General features: G+C 39.7%; 1 protein-coding gene across 6 annotated transcripts in view; it reads left to right on the top strand.

The window, feature by feature from the left end:
- Window positions 1-24,305, top strand: part of ELF1 (E74 like ETS transcription factor 1) — an 84,288-nt gene that overhangs the window by 34,701 nt on the left and 25,282 nt on the right. For 5 of the 6 annotated variants that reach the window (XM_017827817.1, XM_017827820.1, XM_017827819.1 and 2 more), the window contains 2 exons: window positions 13,334-13,643; window positions 20,361-20,535. In XM_017827817.1, the coding sequence (XP_017683306.1) occupies window positions 13,572-13,643; window positions 20,361-20,535 (247 nt within the window). In that variant the 5' untranslated portion in view covers window positions 13,334-13,571. Of the gene's footprint in view, window positions 1-12,769; window positions 12,940-13,333; window positions 13,644-20,360; window positions 20,536-24,305 lie in introns of those variants that run through there. The other variant, XM_017827821.1, reaches the window with a different exon arrangement.

The raw sequence follows: 24,305 nt of genomic DNA, 5'->3' as shown, positions 1-24,305 counted from the left end.
TTGAAGGCTTAGAGACAAGCCAGTTCTATTCCTTTTTCCTGGTACAATGGGGAGATATTCAGTGTGTCTACATTGGATGACATTATTGGGATAATCTGCTCATAGAACTCTGTGTGCTATGTGCTCGACACCCATAAGTGGTTGGCTCTCTAGTAACAGGGTGGTTTGTGTACCAAACTAGTTACAGCGAGAGCCTAAGGTTTGTGGAGTTTTGGTGGATTTGGGTTTTTGTTTGTTTTTTTGCTTTGTTTTGTTTTTTGAAGTCTGGCTATCTGGCTATGTAATATTCACTTTTTCTAACCAAGACCATATCGCTCCCTTCATGTCTCAGTGTGTTTGTGTGTTGAAGTTGTTTCCAGTCTCAAGTTGTGTTTTAAGCTAGTGTTTTGAGAGTATTCCTTGATTTCAGAGTAAACTGGTCAGCAGGTGACTTCGCTCCCTTTCCTGCATGTTGCAGGAGAGCTTATTAATTGAGTTTACTTGAGCAAACTGGAGTATTTTGTTGCTTTTTGCCTTTCTCTATGGTGAGCTGTGACCAGGAATGCTGGTACAAATTACCCATGCAGCATGTACCAGCTCAGAGCTGTGACTGGTTGTGCTGAGGGAAAATATACAGTTACAGCCTTCCAACTGAAATTAGCCCTCACCCTTCTGCCTGCAAGTTTAAAAGCTTAGTTCCATCATTCTATAATTTTCAATAAATTTAAGTATTTTTTTATTAGTCCTGCAGATGACACACGAGTTGCAGCTACAGTGATCTGTAAAATACGATACACTGGAAGTCAGATAGAAGATTTCACCTGGGAAAGAAGTAACAAACCCCATGCCTTGTGAGAATGTCTTAAAGGTGTGGAGTTTCTTTTGGTGTCTCGTTTAAGTGACCAAGTCTATCATGGCCTACATGAATTCTCCTTAATATGAATGCTTTCTGAACTACAGTAAAGAACCTGATTAAGCCAAAAATAAAGTTGAATGCTCTCATGCTAAAAAACCCCAGACAGTTATATTATAAAAGACAAACAGTGGAAAAAAGCACCCCAAACTTGGAGGTTAATGGAAAGGAGGTCAAAAGTCTAACTGACAGCTCTGATTTCCCTGTCTGCAACTGTTCCTTATCAATCTGCCCGACTGTAGGTATGGTTTGATACTTTGCACCTCTTCTTAAATTACCTTTTGTTCCTGTTTCTACAGACTTTTGAATCAAATATTTCTGCTTGTGATATGTTAGGCGGTATTGTCACTGCTCTTGGGTTGTTGGGCTTTTTTGTTGCTTTTTGGTGGTTTTTTGGAATCTGTATGAAAGCTTAGTACAAACATCAGCTTTGTGATTTTGGCAGTAGGAGGTATGCCTTAATTTTTCTGAGAGATTTGCTGATGAATATGTGTCTCACCTGTTCCAACCTCATAAATAAATCCCTGTCTGTGTTACTAATAGTACTGGACTCTCCATAAGCCCTTAAAACAAAAAAGTTTACAGTACTACTTGCCTTAGTTTGCTCATCAAACTATTTCAGCCAGAACTTCTCTAAGAAGTATTCTCAATGGTTATGGCTGAATGGGTGCCAAAATGGACTCTTGGGAATGTATAGGGAAGGTGTATGTTGGGGCACTGTATGGAAGCTGTGTCTGGTTATAGACTGGAGAAAACAGGTCACCTCTTGCCTGGTGTGAAAATTGTCACTGATAAATTCCTATGGTATAACCATTGGAAATGTGTGACTGAGTGCTTAATTTCTTATATTTATGGGAAAAGTTAAATGAGAGTCTTTGTGACAAATAGATTTAAAAGCTTCAGGCACGGTTTGCAAAAATGTGTTTAAACTGATAAGCTTTATAAATAAGAAAGACTGGGAATCTGATGTTTGTATTTATATTTTACCCATGTCATTGTTAACCACAGTGCTAACTTAAATATAAATAAAAGTGCTCTTATATATGCAGAACTAGAATCTCTCAAAGACCAAAATGCTTGTTTAATGCTATGTTAAAGCAGCTTATAGATAAGTATTGATTGCAGTGCTTTTTGATATGGGCTGTACTGTACCTCATCAGAAGCCCTCTTAGCCATTTATTTTTTGCTTTGCTTTGGTTGGGTCTGTGATTCTTGACTGAAGGGTTAAAAGGTTACTTGTGTAAAGATTTAGGTTAAAGCAGTATGCAAATAAAATTCTTTTTGTGTGTTTCATCCCTGCTCTCTGAGTTAGCTCACTTGTTTGAGTGTAATGGTGTGAGTATTACCTTATATTCTTAGCTTTAGCAAAATGGACCACTGGTCCCAAGAAGGAGGCTGCCTGAACAACTCTGGGTGAATTGTAAGAATATACATATTTATTTGTTAAAACTCTGTTTAATTCCAAGGTGCATGATGAGTGTGTAGGAAAGCTAAGGTACCCGTGATATCATCGTGGCTGGGCTTTGTGAACGAAGATTTGGGAAAGGCTCTACCCACATTTGCTACAAGCGTGCTGGTGGCTAATAAGGCCAATGCAAGATAGACACGTCCGGTTGCAAAAGGCACAGCAGAAAGACTCCTTAGATGGTGTATTCTGCAAGACACGATTCTTTCTGCGTTGTCTTTTCTCCTCGAGAGTGATCCTGCGTGCGTTCTCAAAAGAGGCAGCAGCGTTACAGATGGTGTGTCTCCAGACCTCCCGATTGGAGGCCAGAGTAGACCAGTTGTGGTGATCAATATGGCCAAAGCTGAGATATTGTTTCAGGGAGTCCTTGTGTCTTCTTTTCGGGGCTCCTCTCTTGCGGCAGCCGGTGGCAAGTTCACCATAGAACCTGTGATGTAAGAACACGTGAAATACCTTATGTAGTCCTCTGAAGCACCACCATCACAGCTGATGGCCATGGGATGGCCATGCATCGTGTGTAAAGAGAGAAATTGCTGCTCCTTTTTTTTCAGCATTACAAAGTTTGTCTTACCACTGTCTAAATTGCAGACCCTAGACTGTGGAAATGGGATTAGCAACACAAAGGAAGGTTGTGCTTCGGGGATGCCATCGGGGAGAAGGTGGAAGAGCCAAGCCCAGGGCAGCACCACATCCTGGCTGGACAGAAGGAAGCCAGTGGTGCTGGGAGAGCTGTTGGCTGGAAATGGCATCTGCTTACGCCATGCTGGTCACATGCAGAGAACATGCCTGCCTGCCTCCTGCTCTGGCAGCAGGGTCTGAAGGAAGGCAAGGAATTAGTAGAATCAAATGATCTTGCACTCAGAATGAGCTGTTCGGGTTTTCTCAGACCTACTAAAATAAGCAGCAAGTGGTTCCAGGCCGGGGTTCTCGTTCGAGGTGGGGTCTCCAGGTTTGTTCTCGCGGGCATCTCGGAGCCTCTGTTCTTGGCGTAGCCTACTGTGTTCTGCAGGTCATAAAATGAAATCTCACGCTGTCCTGTAACTGTGAGGTAAGAAGGAAAAACAACTCCTCTACTGCAAATGTTTTTTAGGTGATACATTCTAGAATAAATGTTTGTCTTGTTAGTAGAAGGGGTTAAAATTTGAGGGCAACAGGTATAGGCAGACTTAGGTATGTGATATGTTCGACTGTTTTGCAAGGTGCTATAAATGTTGGCTCCGTGTAATCTGATACCAGGGTAGGACAGGCTAACCTAATGGAGGAAAATAGACAGCAATGTAAAAGAACTGGAAATTCAAGTCTAGCTGACTAATACCAGCCTGCTCCAGAGGCTTTTGACTGTTCATATTGCTGACAGCTGACAGCAAATGAGAGGCAAACAACAGAAACATTGCCTAATCTGCTCTATATTCACACAGATTCTTTAAAGACACTGCAAAGGTAAGACCCTTTACGTTTCTCAACCTGGCAGTTGTTGAATGCAGCCCTGAACGTATTCATTACCGTCAAGAGTAAAGTACCATACAGAGGCCTGAAGTTCATGTCTGCGTGCTTTGGAAAGGGGAGGCTTCAGCAAGTTCTGTGTGGATTGGTTTGTGCCCCTTTCTAGCTGGTGCACATCAGTTAAATTCAGATTTCTAAAACTGCTCAAATACTCAAGCGTAGAAATACAAATCATGTAGCATTTGTATGGCTCAGAGAGTAATTTTGAACTTATTTAAATATATTTGTTAGTTGTGCTTGACAGTCCAGTTGGAAAAGTTTAAAAAAAAAATTTATTGCAGAAGGAAATGCACAGAATGCTAAAAATCTGCGTTGCAGAAATTGTAATAGGGTTTTTACTGAGCTGAGTCCTGTAGCAACTTCAGCAGAATGCTGAAAAAGTCCTGTGGGAGTTTAACTCCCTGATCTAGAGTTACCGATGCTTGGCTGGAAGAGGTTCCCTGGAATAAGAAACTTTTAGCTTCAACCTGATTTCTGCTGGCTATTTTTTTTTTGCTTTCAGTTTTAATGTATATATTTTGTGTGCATTTATATTGCAGCTGAAAAAAAAAAAGTCATTGGTTTTGGTCATTCTTTTTTCTTCAGTAAACTTGACTTTTACCTTCAGCTGATTTAAAAATAATGACTGAGTTACTAATTTATGGGCAAAGTAGTTTTTAGAGAACGATTGACAGTTTTATATCAGTATTAGGTACAGACTGGCAACTGGTAATTTGTGAAGTTTGGCACCTAACCAAAGCAATTATATTTAGTTTCCCTGATCTTTCTTCCTCCCACTGCCACTACTTCATTCTCCCGTGTGTATGTGTTAATCAAAAGAGCAAAACATTTCAGGGTCAAACAGTTCTTCCCCTCTCCCACACCTCTTTTACAGATTTCCTCATATCCTGTTTTAGCTGTTTTGGAGCTCAGCCCTTCATCTCTCTTTGTATGAGACCCTTTTCCTTTGAAATCAGTGAGATTTGACTGATCTGCAGCTTTATTGTTATAGTTGCTTACAGGATTGTGCTCTTAATGCTCCGTAAAATGTGCCATTAAATGCCAGAACACGTTTATTCTGTGTCACTGGAATAAGTCATTTGGTTTGCAGAAATTTCTGAACTAGATTTGGGATTTTATCAATTTACTGTTTTCTCAGTGTCTTTTTTTAAATCAACTTTTTGAGATTTTGTGCAGTATAAAAAACAGTAAGATGTATTTGATACTAATACAAGACATAAAACCAGTCCTGTCTCTGCAAATTTACTTTTAGATGAATAGCATATAGTAATTGTTGTAGGAGAGGAAGTAATGAGAGAGCTTTTGTTTTCCTTTCTCTCCATAATCAGTATCATTTACCTCTTGCTGAGCTAGACTAAGTGGACACTTACAGTGTAATGTCAAACTTGTAGTCCATCTATTCTAATTTTGGAATGTTTAATATATTATTATTTTTCTGGTGGAGAATATGTGAATCCAGAAATGAGCAGTTACCTGGAAAAAAATGACAGCAAAGTCCTGCATTTAGAGATGTATGATTGCAATCTGCATTACTGGAGGTTTGCTGTGTGTTATGACAGCTCTTTTCCATTTTTTAAAAAGAAATCCTTATGTAATGGGGCTGGTTTGTTCTAATTACATTGAGCTGTTTTTAAAACATTTTACGATTTTCCTAAGCTTTTGACCTCTGTCATGTCTGTAGCAAGGAGTTTGAGGAAGTACACGTGGGCTGATGCATTTTTAATTCTTTCCTTTCATCATTTCAAAACGAGTTGCTTCTCAGTTTAATTGAATGTCTGATTGTTCTCATTTTATCAACCTGGAAATATGAGCACCTGATTGTCCTTCTCTTTACCAATAGTGATGAATTATCTACAAAGACAGAATCAAAGGACAGACCATGTTAGTGATTGCCAAGAGTTTTGCACCAGCAAACCACACTCTCTAGCCTCTGCGTTTACTGGACATTAGCATGCACATTTGCCATTATGCGGAGAAGCAGGTCTTTGCTGTAAATGTTATGTTTTCATCTGGTCCTTGAATCCCTATTACATTGCTAAACAAGTCCATGCTTTTGGAAATATTCTTCATAATAAAACCTGATGGTTGGTAGGATAAGTGACCTTCAGCTAGTCATACATGAAGAAGTTCTTAGAAAGATTGGCAGTCATGCTGTTGGCTGCCAGGAAGGTCGGTGTGGCGGTGTGCTTGTGGCCAGTGTTTTTCAGGTGAAGGCCTGACTTTTCATGCACACCTCTTCCCTTTTTGACTTTAATGACGCCCAGATGTTATCTCTCCAAGACCAAGATGTTAATGCTGCTCGGAAATGTTAGTGCTACTCTGTTTCCCCAGGCTGGTAGACTGACTGCTGAATTCTCTCTGGCGTAGCAGACTGTCCGAGCTCCCTGTCCACTGCCTGGGGAACGCTGCCCTTTTTAGGGGTGGCCCAGTTCATCTTGTTTGTTTGGCTTTCAGTGGATGAGGGGAAATTCAAGCTAAATACTTTCCCAGCAGTACTGTGGTGGTGATTAGCAGCAGTGGGTGGAGGTGACTGAACTGGAAGCAGAGAAGGAGTACTTTTGTGTATCCCTATGTTGTAAAGAGATGTGGGAAGTTGTGGGTTTTTTGTATCTTTGGTAGCCAAAACAGCTGCACCAAAAGTAAAAAGTCAAATCAGTAGAAGGGCACACATTTCATATGTATGTTTTAGTGTGTATGTGAATTCTTGTGCTCATGGGTATAAAGTGTGTTCATGTAACTGTGGCTGATGTGTGTGTGCATGCATCTACACAGGCATGTAGAGTAGGGGCTGTGCTGTGAAGCAACATTTGTGTGGCTTTTATCTAACTGTAGTTCACGTACTGTGGTCTGTCTGTGAGCTGAGGCTTAAGTAACCCAAATGCAATATGAAAAGTTTCAGAGCTGTGTGAATAGCCAAGGCTGCTAGGTCACATAACCACTTCTGAAAATTTACCCCCATCTTCTTTTTCATGTGTCTAATGTGCCAAATAAATGAAACAATTTTGATGGAGGGGTGGGGAAAGGAGGGATGGGGAGGGCTGAGGGGGGGCAGGCAAGGAGGGAAGGAGGTCCCATCTCTGGCATGATTTGGGGACAAGGGGTGGGATGGAGTTGTCATGTCCCATCTTCCTAACCTCTTCTTATACCATGCAGCCAACCTATGGAAATGCAGGGTTCAGTTTTTTTCATCCATGGAGAATGGGAAGTGGGAGAGAGGATTTGGACCCTCTATTCCTCCTGGGGTGCCCTTGTTCTCTTGCTTTAGCGCAACCTACAGCTAACTTTTCCTGTTGAGTTGGCTCTACTTTGCTAGAGCAAACATTTTGTAGAGAAGTGACTAAAACCCAGTGTGGCCTTTCTCTTGTCTGATAAGATTAGGGAGGCTTGCTCTTCGCAGATGTTCAGATACTTTATTCTGAACTCAGGAGCTTCAGTAGTAAAGTTGGGTAGAGCCTTTTTCGCCTCAGTTTCTTTTAGTTTGCTCTTTAGGACTGGCCTGTTGGTGGTACTCTGATCTTTGTTGCTGCAGCATAAATCAGTTACTTGTGCTCTCTGTTTACATGCCTACACTGATTTGGGGCTACCTTGACATATCGAGCATGCTGGCAGGAGAGGATACAGAGGAAAAAAGGTCTCAACTACGGTGTAATTTTTTTCAGCTTTCCCAGGTCGCTGGGTTTGTGTATAGCAGCTGTGTAACATAAATGTGCTAAATAAAAGGGACTTAAAAAGTATCAGGAAATATGGGAGATAGGAAGAAAAGTGTTTCAGTGGTAGGGGAGTCTATAAACAGTGCTGGAGCTGTTAACTGTTAATAGTCTGGAAAGGAATCTTGTGTCAAGTTAAATATTCAGGCTAAAAGAGGTAGTTGCAAAAAAAAAAAAAAGATGAAAATGTGATTTTTGTTTTTATTTGTTTTGGTGATGCCAAAGAACTTGTTGCTTGTGTTTGTGCTTTTTGCTCTCTTTAGAGTAAATGTGTTTTTATGTGAGATTTAGGGTCAGGGCGTTAATTTAATTTCTTTTATATTGACTGAATTGTGTGTTAGTTTTGGTTATTTATGTTTGTTTATGTTTAACAGATGAATCATCTTACTCTCTGTCCTCCTTTCTGTATAGGTAATGAGAGCCTGTGGTGACACAGGCTGGTTTTCAGCAGGGCTGCAAAACAGGGGTTTATTGATACTGATGATTTTTTTGTCCTTAATGAAAGCTCAGCGGAGGTCACTGTGTTGGCTTTTATGATGTCAGCTGCCATTTGCACAGTTTGCCATAGGCAGCGTGGATGCTTTCAGAAGGTTTGAGTCTGTTCCTTACATTGCTTCTTTCCTTCCTCAGTGCTACCCCCTTAGCATGTTGTTTTTCTATCTCCTTTAATTTGTGTGAGCAGTTGAAATACTGAGCCTTCAGAAACTCCTTGTGCCAAGTGACTTTTCTTCTTGTCCTTTTGCCAACTGAAGATGTCATTTTGCCGACTGAAGATGTCTGAGAACATGGTTCAAAGCCCCTGTCCTGTGCAATTTCATAATATTACTGAATAGGAATAATTAGTCCATGAAGAATGGCACAGTAGACTATACTGTTAACATTTGTGCTTAGTGTGGACTATACATAAAGATCATTGTGGGTTTGGGACTTCTGTATTCAGAGAACTGTGATATCATTCAGGTTTGCCCTCCTGACTCTGTGATGATACTTAGAGATGTGACTCTGCAGAGGGTGGACTGACTCTGAGTTGATAAAGCTTTAACCTCCAGTGGTAGAATGGAGTTAGAAACTTGAGTGAAATGATGTAGTTACCATCCATGTGTTTGTCTGACCTCACTTTTGAGATGGTTTTCAGTCCTTCTGTTCACAATTTCCAGGTGATGTCTTTAATCTTCCCTTTTCTGTCATTCACTCCTCTCTTCCTTCTGCATGCAGGATGGTGTTGAGAAGGGAGTTCAGCTTTGTATTTAAGTCACAACTTTGACATTTGTAGGCTAGAGCTAGTGCTGCAGTCTGTCTCAGGAAATCCAAGGGGAAATTCCAATCTCAAGCCATTTGTCCCTGTGCTGAATGACTTGAGATGTTTCATCAGTAACTCAGGATTCAGATCTGCATTTGAATCTTAAGGCAGCTAAGCTGGTTCTTATTTCACATGTATGAATGATCTTACTAATCTCATGAAAAAGGTAGTGCAGGATGATTACAGTCATCTTTAGTAACCCTAAGTGGGACTGGATCCAGTAGCTTGCTGGAGACATCTTTCAGCTCAGCCAGGATGCTCTCAGTACCAAGACTTGAGCCTTCCAAGTTCATAGCTGAGATTCTTCAGCAAATTTTTGAGTTTGTGCCTGGTACTTTGGTAACTGCTACACCTGCTCCGGTGTGGTGCCACTATGTTAAATTCCTGTGTTCTGCATTACAGGGCTTGAATGCTGAGGTAGTATGGGCTATACTGGCTCATATTGTCACAGTGGTAGTGTGGGCTGTATTGGCTCAGGAGTTAAAGGAGAAATGATGGCTTTGTTACCTCAAGGTTGGAACCTAGTTTCAGTATTGCAGCTTCACCATTGTGACCAAAAATGTTGATTCTGGAAGCACTTCTTACAAGCTTCTGAGCTAGTAGCTCAACAGGGCTAGGATTAAGTGCAGGGTATATGTGGGGAAGAGTGATGGAAAAAAAGTTATGATGTCTAGCTGGAAGGAATACTGCAATGTATGTTCTGGGGTACCGGAGTAGCATGTACCAAGGGTTAAATTGAGTGAATGTGCATTTGACAGAGTGACTGAGGAGCTTGTTTCTAGATGTTGAAATCAGTGGATGAAGGGAATTTCCAGAGAAATTGAAATAATTTATTTTTGAGTTCAGTTTCAAAGATTACATAAAATTAAGATGTTTGTTTATATTGTAGTGTCTTAATATTCCTTTTTATAATGTATTTTTACAACAAGTAGTAAAAATGAAAGCAAGACCTTACTTCCTCTATAGTTCTGAAAATTTGATGTAAATTTTATGGTAATATATACAGAGTTCCCTTTCTCCTAGGATTATTTGTATGTAGTCAAGCTTACTGTGCATTTGAATACAATTTACACATTTTATGCTGTTTGCAAATAACTTATTTTCTACTCACAGATGTATGTAAAATCAGATAAGTGGCATTATTTAGCAAAAACAATAGCCATGTTTGTCTTAGCCTATAGACAGCAGGACCCTGTGATAGTTGGAATAATGAAAGCACAGTTTATAAGAATAGATGTGGAGGAAAATATAGCTGTTTTAGAATTCTGCTGACTTTTGTGAAAAGCTGCTCTTGTTTTCTATATGGCAGAGAAAAGGATATGGGTTAAAGGAAAACTTTTGCATTATTTTGCTGTACCATTATTGCCCAATAGATCATTTGCTGCTATTATGTACTACTAAAGAAGTAATGAAAAATATCCTGCAAATAATAATAGTTTGAGTCTCTAATCTTTATAAGGTTAGATATAAAAGCTTACTGAAGCCTGTTCGATCATGTCTCTTTGTCTTTGGTCCTAAGGTTGAGGTTAGATGTTTCTTTTTGTGTAAGAAGAACGTATCATTTGACTTTATTTATAGAGTCCTTGGTGGCTTTGGGGAGGGGAGGTAGGGGAGAAGGAGTATACTTACATCACTGCATCACTGCAGGGCAGGATTCATAAAACAGCTTTTGAATGCCTGTTCCTGCAGTGGTATCAGATAATTAGGAACTTCTTGTTAGCATGAAGTGTGACTAGTTTAAGTGGTGTTTGTATGGATCAAATGCATTATGCTGCTGCAATCTCTTAAATGGTATTAAATCATTATGTTTAGATTTGCACTGGAGGTTTTATTATTTCCTTTTTTTTTTAAATAAAGTAAGGAAATATTTCTTTATGGCTTTTAGTAAGTTTGCAGCCACAGCTTTTGGATCTTATGCATTTAGTGTGCATCTTGGTATTGTAGTATCTACTGTAAAATATTAATATTTTGCAGAATAATGAATAACCTGGCACTAACAGAAGAAAATGTTATTTGTCAGTGCACATGGGGAACTTTAAAAATCTATCTTAGAGTGGCTTCACCTCCAGTTTTCCTTATACTTCATGAGATTGCTAGAGAGCCTATGTCTCTAACTTGTCATTTATCCTGATTTTACATTGATGCTATTGTTACTGACCTTAGAAAATTACTGGATCTTAACAACTTCTACTCCTTGTTCATACATGTGGCTTCAGGTAGTGTAATGGCCATGATTATAAGCCCTTGCAGTATTCTGGCTCTGATTGTCCCTGGACAATTAGCTTAACCCTAATTTAAAAATAAGTTCTATTTGGTAACGGAGGAGATTCTTGTATCCTTGTGATCCTCTAGAGTGAAGTTGTTCTTCACTGATTAGAGGGAGTGACTTAAAATATTATTTAATCTTATTGGAGAGTTACAATTTATTTCTAAGCAGTAATCAAAATAGAAGTTGTACTTCAATAAATTTCCATACCTGTTCTCTCTTCTGAAAGAGCTGGTATGTCCCTGTTGACATAGATTGACCCACTTCAATCACTGTCTGTAGGAAGTGTTAAACTATATATTGTATAGTTATGTACTTTATTTTCAGGCTGGAATATAGGATGGTAGGACTCTAGGATAGGCCAAGTTGGGCTAAGTCCTACTGTGCAAGCAATTTGTGTCTAACTTCCTAACTATCCTTATTTTCTAAAAGGCAAGGCCAAATAATTGCATTTGGGAAAGTCACCCAAGATTATATGGTTGCATGTAGTGCTTTCAGTGCTATAACCCTGCTGAAGTATAGAGAAAGCCGTGTTAATTGTTCAAGTCAACCAGCAAAATGACAAGGGCTGAGGTTGAATAGTCATGGTTCCTACAGCACATCCTTCTCTGTTCATGCATGTGACTCTCATTAAAGCAAATATTCTCTAATTAGGGTTGTGGCTACTCTTATGAGCCCTTTAACAGTTAATTAGAGCACACTTTGGAAGTTGGGGAGGTTCTCCTGTTTGCATAATCTTGGGTTTCCTGATTTCTTAGAAGTGTAGGGTCTAGTGACTTAAATACTTGAATGCTCTGCCATCACTACTTAGGAATTTGGGAATACCACAATCTATATAGGAAAAACAGCTGTCACATTTCCTAGAGTGAAGGAGTATGAGTCTCTGACATGATCCTCCCTAATTAAATTGCTTGGCACTGGGGAGAGGAAGATGCCCTTCATTTTTTTGAGTTTCAGCCTACTGCAAAAAAAAGGCCAAGATAAACCTCCTGTACAAAGGCAGATGCTGATCCTTGCCAATGGCACTGAAGTTGCCCTGAGGCTTTTTTTTGGGGTCTCACTCTGGATGGGTATGTGTTAGGCAGACCTCTTCCCCTAAATCTTCTGTCACAGCTGCCCTTAATCAAAGGCGGTGTAAAGAATTTTGCTCAAAATGCTAGGAACTACACATTTTGCTTCCTTTAAAATACATGGGTTTAGATTCCTAGGCACCAACATACTCTCTTAGGTTCCTAATTTTAGACACCTGGTCCTGTTATCCTTTTGAAATGGTAGTTTTTTTGTTAACGTGTGGGTCACCATAGTTGTATACGAAGATGAGGTTTTGCATTGGCTTTTTTCCCCAGGAGTGGAGCAGCACAACCTCCTCCTAAGCTCATGTTCACCGTATTTACCTTTGGTGCTGATGAGTAAGTGAAAACATGGGATCTGTAGGCACACATCCTTCACTGAAGCTGTTTACATTCTGTAGTTTGGGAATTTTTTTTTTGCTTTGTGTACTGTGCAGTTTTTTTGCCGGTTCTAATTTGCCATGACGTGGTCAGTGCTGTTTCCTTCCGGCTGCTTGCGAGCCTGTGGTAGAGATAAGGGTACGCGTACAGTGCATTTTTAACATGAAGCTGAAGATCTGTTTCATGTAGGAACTTGGGGACTCTCTGGATTGTACAAAGAATTTATGTACTGGTTTTATCATTTTCACACTGGGAAAGATCTAGAGCACTTTACTTGCAAAATAACAACTTTGCTAAATTTGAACTGTGTGTGAAGAAGAAAGGTGATGTACTTGAGATATCTACAGCCGAGTAGGTTAGTCTAGGGTTTGTATTTTTACTTTGAGTAAACTGTAAAGATGAGAGTTACTAATGAATGTGAAAACTGCATATATGAATCAAATGAAAACATGGATTTTCTTTTTGTTAACTTCTGTCACTTTTCCTTAGTCGCATGCCTTTAATACGAAACACTTTGAAACTGATGTCTTACTTCCTGAAACAGTTTTGTTTCAGGAATGAAAATTTGTTTCAGGGAATGAAAATTCACATATGTTAATCAGTTAAACTAATACCTTTGGAGACACAGAAGTGTTTGACTTCCTTGGACTTAGATAGAACAGTTTTATTGCTTTATTGCAACTGCTACTATTTTGCATAGCTGAAGTAATAATTTTTTAATGATAATTTTTTTATTTTTCTCTCTGCAGTGACAAAGGCTATTGAGGTGGAAAGAATAACTCAGGGAAGGATTTGCCTTGGTTTGTTTCACTTTGAGAAGAGAAGAACCCAGGAACACTGATGATTTAAGAAATACAAACACTGATACTCAATTCGTTTTGTGATCCTGCCTTTCTGCTCAGCTGGACCTCGGTGACATTCTCCATTCTTTTGCATTTGAGAACATTTTTCTTTGTATGTGGAGCTGAGACCTGGGAATGCGTTATTATGGCAGCAGTTGTACAGCAGAATGAGCTTGTGTTTGAATTTGCCAGCAACGTCATGGAGGATGAGCAGCAGGTATGGGACGGTGTAAGAAACCATATTTGTACAAGTCAGTGCTAAGAGTATTGTTAAAGTTGAGGAAAAAGTGTGGTGTAAAACACAAAAAGGAAACATTGAGGTCATTATTGTTGCAGCAGATCTTTGTGCTGTTTCAAAAGCTTCCGGTTGCTTCCTGTAACTTGCACGGGCAGAACAGAAATTGATTGAAATGCTATAACTTCTGCAGTATTGGAGAGACATGCTCCTCCAAAAACGTTTTTTTCTGTTTTGCTGATTTGTGCCAGTAGAATCCATGTGTGTGTGATGTACAATTTCCCAATTTCTGGTATTTTACAGTAGTTTCAACTTCTCTAGAACATGCTAGAATAAAATTCTGAAAAAAAGTAATGGTCGCGCTATAGATGACTGCAAGGGACAGTATGTACCTGCTTGCTGTTATTTACAGATTGGTTTCTAAATTGTGTCATTGTATATCAACTATTCAGAAATAAGCTCGAATGTAATTTAAATTGGTTTTTTTTCACACTGCAGAGAAAATATGCCTGTTTCTACCTGAGTAGTCTCTCAGTTAGATATTGATTATTTAAACCACATCCTAAGTCCTGAAGCTTCATTGTCAGATTCCTCTTGTAAAAATCAGGTGCCTCCTCTGTAGCTGGTCGTTAATAGTAGATTTTACATTTATTTACAAGAAATTAGGTGTCTGGGTACTGTGGAGAAACAGTTCTTAAAAGGCCGAGAGGTGCCATGACAAACTGTTCCTCTTTTTGTTAATGTGAAAAGCATTTATTCTCTGTTTAAAAAAGTATTTTTGGCTTCATAATCTTGTCTCTGTTTTTCTGTATGGCCTAATATCTGGCTGGGTCAGTGGCCTGTTTCTGCTGTCAGAGTCATGCGATCATTTCAATGAACTGAGTGTTGTCTGTCTGAAGTGCTAACTCATTTTTGGGTGGAATTAGTAATGTAACTTCCTTCCCTGTATTTTTCCAGAGCTTGTGGTAGCCTGGGGATTTAGATATGGGAATTGCACAAGTGTAGTCGAAAATGAGCCTTACTTATTACCTCTGTTGGTTGTTCATTGCTGTCTTTACTTTACAAGCCAATGGGAGAGGGGAGAATTGAGATGGGAAGGGTTACTTCAGTAGTGTGGTTCCTGGGAGGGGCAGTGCGAGCAGACATGGTTTTGTTCAGTTTAGCCGTGTGTTCTGCCTCTTGCAATTTCTTCAGATGCGCACCTGAAAAACTTTGAAAAATACTAAAGAGCACTCAAAAGGACAGTAAAACCTCTCTTAGCAGAGCTTTCTTCAGCTTCGGAACAAACTCCATCGTGATTTTTATCTCATAACCCTACTAAATTCTGCTCCAGAGAAGCCTAAGGCAAGAAGGCATCCTGTAGCATACGCTTAAAGGTGATGAAATCAAAGGTAGAGAGTACATAGCAGAAAGTCTATCACTGTAAACTGTCAGATGCAAGCTCCTCTTAAATCACTGGGTTGACTTAGTTCAGATATAAAGGTGCAGTTAGTTAAATCTGGAATACTCAGTTGTAGAAGAGAAGTCCTGCAAAGACTGCAGGAGTAAAGACTCCCTGCAGGAGTAAAGACCTGGGAAGCTGGAGCAAGATTTAATTTGGACAAGGATTCATAGCACAACATTAGCCTGAAGAGGCTGCTTCTTGCTTATACTTGATGGATCTGCTTCTTACCACATAGGAGCTGTTGCTACTCTGGAAGTTTTTAAATTCTGGATAGATTAAGTGTATTTAAGGATGGATAACATAATTTGTACTTTTCAAAAGTTTTAGCTCTGTAAGTGCTCTCTGTTGGGCAAAAGCATTTTTTTGATTTTCATCAGTATACGAAATGTGACATTTACACAGAGATGTAATTTAACTGATCTTTGGATAATTATTTTTGTGATGCCCCCACATCATTGCAAGCTGTCATTGCAAGAACTTTGGTACTTTTCTTCTTGACAAAGCTTTGCCTGGAGCTCAGTTGTGCTAAGAGCTGTTGGGACATGGAACAGCTGCAGGGAGAGGTTCAGGGTCTAAATGGCAGCTATGCTCAGTATTTCAGGGAAGTCATAATTCATGGCTATTTTGTTTAATTTTTTTTTTTAAGTCTTGGTTAAACAACCGTAAATTATGAACAGTCCATTTGCAAATGTAAGCATTCAGCATTCAGTGGCAAATGGCAATGGGAGGGGCTCAATCACATGGACCCGTGTGAACGGGAAAGGCTTGCTCTTATCAGCTTTATCCTTTGCAGTTTAGAACAGAATGACTTTTTTTTTTCTTGAGAGATTCCTTTATCACGTGGTAGATGTATGGTGAGGAAGAAACAGGAAGAAAATATCCTTGTAATTTTGAGAAGGGAACAAGTGGCTTGGGCTAAGGCTACTGATAACCTGTCTGGCTTCTGCTACATGACAGAGATCTGGTTAAAATAGAGGGTTTGCTATTTTTCCTCCTTTCTGTGTTTTTGTTTTTTTCTTTGTTTTGTTTTGCTTTGTTTGGATTATATTTTGTTGAGAGAGTGGGAGAGAGGGAGAAACTGCACAGATAAAACTGTCCAAGAGCTTGTACAGGCTTTAGCTGAGTCAGTGCTGCTCCCTAAACCTACTTCTCTTCCTGTCTGCAGCTTCTTCTGTCAACGTCTTTTCATTTAGTCCTTTGTGGACTTACAGCTAATGTGATATTCGATCAAGACATTCTTAATTTAAAATGTTGAATAAAAGCAGCCAGAGTGGCTAGATCCATACCAGGAAGCTTCGAATGCTACCAGGGACAAGCTGAATCATTACAACCATTAAGTTGGTAACAGGGTTCCCAGCATGACTGTTCATTGTCAGGACGTGCTCTCTCAAGTGGCTCTGATGCGTGTAGTAACCAGTGCCTGAAGACTCCTTTTCTGTCTCTGAGGGATGCTTCTCTCTTCCCTTCTTCTGCGGAAGAGAGGTCCAGGCCCTTAGGTCGGGCCATGACTTCTGCACCATCATCTCATGCTTCAGTTTGCTCTTCCACATTCCCCGATGTCGCCATGGGCTTTCTGAAACATTGTCACTCGGTCAAGACCAGTGTCTTAATTTTTTTGGCTATTTCCAGCTTCTGCAGAAAGTTCCCTCCCTTATCCACTTGCAGTTTTATGAAGACTTTAAGGAAAATTGTGAAATCTGTAATGAGGTTGTCTCCCCAGGAAAACAAGCAGCATATACCTGCCTGCAGCAATCCTCAGATGCTGGCCATGGGAATGCCTTTAAAGCCAAGAGACTGCCTCTGCCTCCACATAGGAACCTTCAGCAAGAGAAAACTGAAGGCCACTTTCCAGTCACTAAGGTCACTTCACCTAGTTTTGTTTAGTTTTTGGTTTCTCTTTTAATAAATAACCATCTGCATTGTGAGTCTGAATTCTGTCGTTTGGTTAAAAAGACAGACTTTCGGGGACCTGCTCATGTGATTTTCCACGGATTTGAGCATCTGTATGAAGCTTTGCACTCCTCTGAATTGTTAAAGATCAGTCTACAGGACAGGTTTGTAGATAAACTACAGCAAGGAATTTGGTGTCTGAGATTTGGGAGGGTTTCAGCAGTAGCTCAACTTCTTTATGTATCCAGCAGATGTGGGAGATGGGCTGAAGTCAGGTCAAAGCTTTGGCAGAGCTAGGGTGTCATATTTTTAACTGTATTTTACATAAGAAAGATGGAACAGCAGAAGTAGGCAAAAGGAAAAAAATACACAAAGTATTCTTCTATGGATCTCTGTGTCAATTTCTTGAAAATCATTGCTGATTTATCCACTCTAATTTGGGACCTTTTAAAGCTTTGGGATAGTTTGCACTCTACCTTTTGGTTAGTGCATGCAGAACCACCTTTGTATTAGAAATAAATTATTTTGCTGATGAGTGTGTGTGGGACACAGTTGCCTTCATCAGAAATGAACACTCCAGCGCCTCCCCGCTTTTATAGTCAATGCAGAGAAATAGGTGGTTTTAGGGTATGACTCACCCTATTGTAGCACAGGAGCCTAAAACTGGGGAGGGGAACTATGCCCTAGAAATACCATTTCTGTCTGTTGGCTCTGAATAAAACCTGGGGTTCCCAGCTCATGTCCAAGTGCCTGCACCACCAGCTGTCCAAAGTTAGGTGAGATGAACCTCACCCTTAGCGTCTATAAACTAGAGCAGGATGAGAAGACTGAAACCTTCTTACTTGCATCTTCCCTACCTAAAATCCATAGTTCTTACATGGTCACTGGAATACTGAAAAGGTACTTGCAAAGCATGTACTGTTCTTGCTTGCAGGTGACTGGAGCCTGAGTGGATAGCTGTGTGTAATCCTTTTTCAAATTTTCTTTAAATGTAGTTGCATATGGGCATGCGATAGATGAAACTTACATCCCCAAATTATGTACTGTGGCATATTACTGAATTTGAGGTATTTAAACTACTTTTAGAACATGAATTTTATCTCAGAAGGTTGTCATGGACCATCTTCCTGTAGCTTATGGAACGTCTTGTTAAAAATAAAACTTTTTTTTAATGCATAGAGTTGTTTTTTTTTCTTCTCTCTTTACAGTGCTTTATCTTTTTTTACTGATGTGGCTTTTATTTAATCTAATCTTGCCTGGAAGCAAATAGGATCAAGGATGTTGGGGTCAGTAAACAAATAGGATAAACCATGTGGACATGACTCTTTCTGAGGAACAGCAGGGACCTCTTGGCCACCAATGACTTCTGGTTTCTGCGCTCCGGCACGATGCAGCGCTGGTTAGAGGTAGCCACAAAGGTGTGGGGTAGAAGCTATCCCGTTGCTTGACTCGATGTATGCCTATTATCTGGCAACATGATTGCACAAGAGGGCTTTAACTGGTCTGCACTTTGTTCATTTTTATTGATCTCCTACCATATTGCTCTCTTTTGAAGCTTATGTTTAACAGAGTCGGTCAGTTATTTGTTGGGATTTTTTTTAATTTTGGTTTTGTTGGCATTTTTTTGCTTAGCAGACTGTCCATGATAGAAGCCCATTAAAATACCAGTTTTGTTTCTTAGTTCTTCCTTTTATCCTGGTTGTCCTTTACCACAGTTTTTGCTGAGACATGTTTTACAAAACACAGAGCAATTTGAAGTGGTAATTACTGCCTTTTAAAACTTCTAATTGCACTTTCTACTTTCAGTACTTACTTATGGTCCAGACTCTTCCCTAGGGGAAGCTTTGTCTGTGTTGAGCCAATAGCTCTGATACCATTTTCCATTGGTGACGGTGTGTGTAGTGGCAAGAGTGAGACATGAGCGATTCCCGAGCAAGATCATAATCATATGGTTGGGTTTTAACCTTGTGTTTCTTCCTTGTGTGGTTAAATAAAACTACCTGTTCTTCCTTCAGTACCTGAAGGGAGCCTACAAGAAAGACTGAGACCATATACAGGAGCATGTAGTGACAGGACAGGTGGGAATGGCTTCAAACTAAAAGAGAGCAGGTTTAGATTGGATATTAGGAAAAGTTCTTTACTGCGAAGGTGGAAGGGTAGTGGAACAGGTTGCCCAGAGCAGTTGCAATGCCCCATCCCTGGAAGTGTTTAAGGCCAGGCTGGATGGAGCTCTGAGCCACATGGTCTAGTTAAAAGTGTCGGGCAGGAGGGTTGGAACTAGATGAACCTTGCAATACAGGCCATTCTTTGATTCTGTAATCTGTACATATCTGTGCTCTTCTGTGGAGAGCAAGACCAAATGTACTTATACTGGTTCTCTCAGAAACGTGTTTTAGCAACGTTCTGGTTTGTTTTCTTGGTTTTAAGCTTACCACATTCATAGCATGTTTTATTTTTGTAATGAGGGAACCTTAAAGTTACAGTAGACTTTCTTTGAACCTGCTCTGCTATCACCAGCTATGACTTTCTTCCTGCAAATGACATTTTAAAAGACTCAGTTTAGAAAATACTGTGTCTGTAGTAGATGTTATTTTCTGAAAACCTCTTCCTGTTGAATGATTTCAGAGTGTGCATTTCATTATTATTGCTGGTCAACTTGATTTCTGTTTTCCACCTACCTCTTCTCTTCTATATCTCTGATGCAAAATAACTATCAAGACAACAGGATGATGTCTGAAAGCAGACTTAGGAAGGAAAGTGGCAGGGAGGGTGTGGTGTGAGGAATGTCAAGTGACTAAAACCATAAGAATTAGAGAGGGAATGTACTAGAGCACTTATATCAACCCATTACACACCTTCATCTTTTAGCAAGTGTGTCCTAAAATAGTGAACTTCAAATAATGTCTCATGGGAAACTTAGTGCCTGTGAGAGCTTCATCCAGTCCTGACAGCCACAGGACTCCTCCACCCCAACTTGATGGGAAGAGCAAAAGATAAAGGTGCTTGCAGCAAGTCGCTTATGCAGTATTATTGTCAGCAAAGTTTTTCACCTACTGCCCTATGCCACTCCTCTGTATTGTCAGCTTTAATGCTGTAAAATCATGTCATAGAAGTCTGGTATTGCGTACTGGAATAAAGTCAATACATTAAATACTTCAGTGATATTCAGCCTCTGTCTCGTAATGGGACACTGCTGCTATTTGGTTTCATGTGCTAAAAATCATCTTGTTCTTAGGTACTCTCTCCTGGCAGTCTGACATTCAAGTGATGTAGTATAGGTCTGCTGAAGTATTAATCAGTAAGTGGTTAAATTGGATGTGGTCTAACTACTGTTTTGTTGTTGATTTTTTTCCCTCATCCTCCAGCTTGGTGATCCATCCATTTTCCCTGCTGTCATCGTGGAGCATGTTCCTAGTGCAGAACTCCTACATAACTACTCTGGCTTAACCTGTGTGGATGAACCTAGTGACATGATCACTGAAAACTCTCTGGACGTCGCAGAAGAGCAAATCATAGAAGATGATGATATCACCCTCACAGGTTGTTAATAAAAACATTTTCTATGAGATGTTTTTGCACCAAGATGGCTGTGACTAATGGTGGAAAAAAGCTTAATGACAAAAAACAACAAGAGAATAACATGAATAGTTGTACTGAATGCTGTTAATTCTGTAAGAGACAGAGAAAATGGCATTAATACTGTTGGCAGGTGGCTTGCAATCCCAGTTGCACAGCTGATAATGGTGAAGAGTTTCATTCATCAACTTCATCCAGAGATTAAGGCAGAGTCCTGCTCAGAGTACCAAGAAGATTTTTCTTTGCTCTTCATAGGTTTAGTTTGCTCTTATTTAATAGCCAGTACATTCCTGAGTAAACATGTATACCAAAAAGCTGGAATATGCAGCTTGAGTAGATGTACTACTTTTAACTTTCTGAGGGTGTACAGTTAGCTATAAAATGTGCACATTAGCGTGACTTACTGGTGTAAGTATGCTCAGCATAGTAATTATTTTGGATGTCTAATAATAATTAATACCTAAAATACATATTTTGTGTAAGTTCTCTTAGAAAATGTATCCCCAAAGAGAAAACAATTCTCAAGAGAAAAGCTCAAAGAGTTCACATTTTTTAAAAAACAGCCCCTCACTTAATGCATGCGTTTGAAGCATTTTTGGAGAACAAATTTCAAAGGTGGGGTAGTCTCCTTTCATCCACTAGGCTCCACACCTGGACTGTCTCCAGGGATGCAGACAGCTTTTTGATTTCACTCATGCTTTTGACATTGTTTCCAAAGGGATATTCTGATACAACCTTTTACTACCAAAAGCAAAACAAGAACTGGACATGAAGAACAGTTCACAGAGTAAATTGACATGAGCTGTTCTCAGTAAATTGCTGATGAAAATCGCTCTTTTTTTTTCTTAGTAGTGAATTATCTGAGAACAGACTGTGACCAAACAAATAAGTTAGGTTATTATTCAAGAAGGTCTTACGTACTCAAACATTATTTGAGACCTCTTGCCAACTATTCACTTGCTGTTCATATTAATTATTCACACTGCAACTGGCATTTCCTCAGTGTGTTACTTAAGCACCACTTAATGTGTCTGTGTGAATTTTCATAGTGGATCGTTTTTGTGAATCCATATTCACTGTAATAATATCTTGTGTGTGAACTTTTACTTGCATGAGTAATTGTGAAACTCCACTTTTGTGGAGTTTAAGAAAACTTCTTAAAGTTTTTTTTTGTTGCTGGTCACATGAGAATGGTTTGCAAATTGCTGCCAGAAACTGAAAATATGTAATCCTTGTAACCGTTGGTGTCCAAGGGTTTCAGGGATACTTTGGAGGCAGACAAGTACAGTATTGTTCCTATCATCCGTTGTAGTTGAAGCAGTCTGGTTTTCTTTAAAAGCAAAGTCCTGAGAAATGGAGAGCTGCCACTTTGCAGAGATTATTGTTGTGAAGGAGATGCTACCTAATTATCTGTTTCACATTCTCCATCCTGCTAGCTACTGTGCATGCTGTGGATTTCCTTGGAAGGTAGATGAATGCAGGCCGGGCAGGGACCAGCATAACTGCTGGAAAGCTCCTGCTCAGGATGCAAGACAGGCAGCACTGGTAGTAGCTCAGCCCATGGTTTCTGGCAGGGAGCTATCCTGCCTGACTCTAGTGGGCTAGAGTCTGGGGCCCAGGGCTGTGAAGGCACCCCAGAGGAGGTAAGGAGAGGACATGGGGGAAGAAGGCCCCTGTCACCTCTCTGCCCACTGCAGACAAGCATTGGCTGTGGCCACAGCTGCCGGCTTGAACTGCAAGACTGCTGTGTGGAAGAGACCCAGTTCAAGCACAGCTTGCTGTAGGCTGCCTCTGAAATGAGACTAATTGTAACTAGAATTTCCCACCTACTCTTTTTTCAGCTGATTTTTTTTTTCTTCCCTTCTTTAAAGTTTCCTTGATTTTATTCATGCGCATGTTCGGTCTCAACAGTGAAATGAGTTGTTTTGCTCTTTGAAGTTTGTACCAGTTTTTTCAGGCACTTCCACGTTATGCCTTTGAGAGAGGATCAGACATTGTAAAGGCTGCACTAATTCCACAGTAAAATATTTATAAGCTTGAAGTTCACAGCAAAACAAAACTGAAACCACCATCATTAATGACTAAACTTTACTAAGCGATGAATGCTTAATATGAAGGATTTAGGTTTTTTTAAGTTACTGTTTTTTTCAGTAATGTTTTATGACTAAAACAATAAGCTTCTCTTTTTTCCTGGACTAACGGAAATTAGCAGTAGGCCTCATGATACTGAAGCACTTAGTTTTTAGGGATCTATGTGCAGAATAATGGATGGTGGTAGGTTTTTTCATCTATAAGATGTAGCTTCAGCCCTTCAAAAGCACAGCTGTCACACATTGGTGATTACTTGCCTGTAGTATAAATTATAACCTGCAGAAAGCTGTAAGAATAGCATCTGTTTCACGTGAAGCCCTGCTGAGAGATGGCCAGCAACCAGCTTTTTAGTTATGTTAACATTCACGCCGTAATTTTTTTATAATGAATAGGCAGACCTGCCTTATCACCCTCTTCTTTAAAAGCAGTTTTCCCTGGAAGAAACTGTGATGGCAATTTTATGGTCAGTTTGTTGCCAGTATTATGGAATTTTAAATGATTAACCATCATGTAGTAAAGGGTGATTAACAAAATTAATTGGAGCATTTGGCTTTGAATTTAGTTTTATCTCTAAATGGAATATTGAAATTTTTTTCCTGTGACAAATACAGGAGATAATGTTTTGTGCAGAGGAAATTCCAAGCCAACTTGTCAGATAGTACAATTTGCTACACTTTGTATATTTTACCATTGTGGCTTATTATGCTTTTAAGGTGCACAGGAAGAAAGAACTAATGTAATTCCTGAAACCCTTCTTTTAATTATTGTTATAATTTTTTCTTTTAATTTTACCATGATTGGTGAGTTTAATTTAGAAAAAACAACAGTTAATCGAAGCCTGCCATTTTGTGGTTCACCTGTTCTGGCATTGTTTCATGGGAACAGGAAAGTGGCAGCACTGAGACAGTTTGGGGGGGCGGGGGATGACAGAGGAGGGACACAGAAAATTTGCACTTAAATGCCCTGTGCCCTAGTCTGAATAGGGAGCGTGGAGGTGTGCATTTTCAGAGATCAGTAACAGTTATTACTAACCAGTTCTGAAGTTATTTTACAACATTTTGAAGTTCGGTAGCATTTGCTTTGTACGTTTTGTGAAGCTCTAGCAGTCCTGCACAAACTCAGCGTCTTAGGTAGTCATTTGTGATGTACAAAGAAATCCAAAGGAGTAGTTAGGTGGAAACTGAACTTCAGTGTTAATCTGTGAGGATTATGGGTTGATGAGATGCCAGTTGTAAAAAAAGGGGTATGGTTTCAGTTACTTTGTAAAGAATTTATTCACGGCTGCCTGTGGCGTCTGGTTAAAAACAGAGAGGGTTTTTTCATATACCTCCCCAGTGAGGTAATTTTCTTTATAAATTGTGAAGCCCTATTTTAAAAGGAAAATGAAGGGTGATGTGCAGGTATTCTGAAGTACTTGGGTTCTTAAACTGAGTTTTCCAGTGTCCGATAACAATCAGCTAAGAGTTGATACTAAAAAGTGAGTGCTTAAATTTAACAGCCAGCTATTCTGCAAAAGGGAGCTCTGTCTGTGTTTTGTGGATCTCTTTATACCTTTAGTAACTTCAGATTTCTTCTGACATTATTTTGAGGCTTTGCAGTGCCTGGTTTTGTCTCTAGTAAAGCCAGCAGTGAATTTAAACACA

The sequence above is a fragment of the Lepidothrix coronata genome, unplaced genomic scaffold, assembly GCF_001604755.1.
Source record: "Lepidothrix coronata isolate B3197 unplaced genomic scaffold, Lepidothrix_coronata-1.0 Scaffold143, whole genome shotgun sequence".
NCBI classification, from domain to species: Eukaryota; Metazoa; Chordata; class Aves; order Passeriformes; family Pipridae; genus Lepidothrix; species Lepidothrix coronata.
This window is presented reverse-complemented; position numbering and strand designations above follow the sequence as displayed.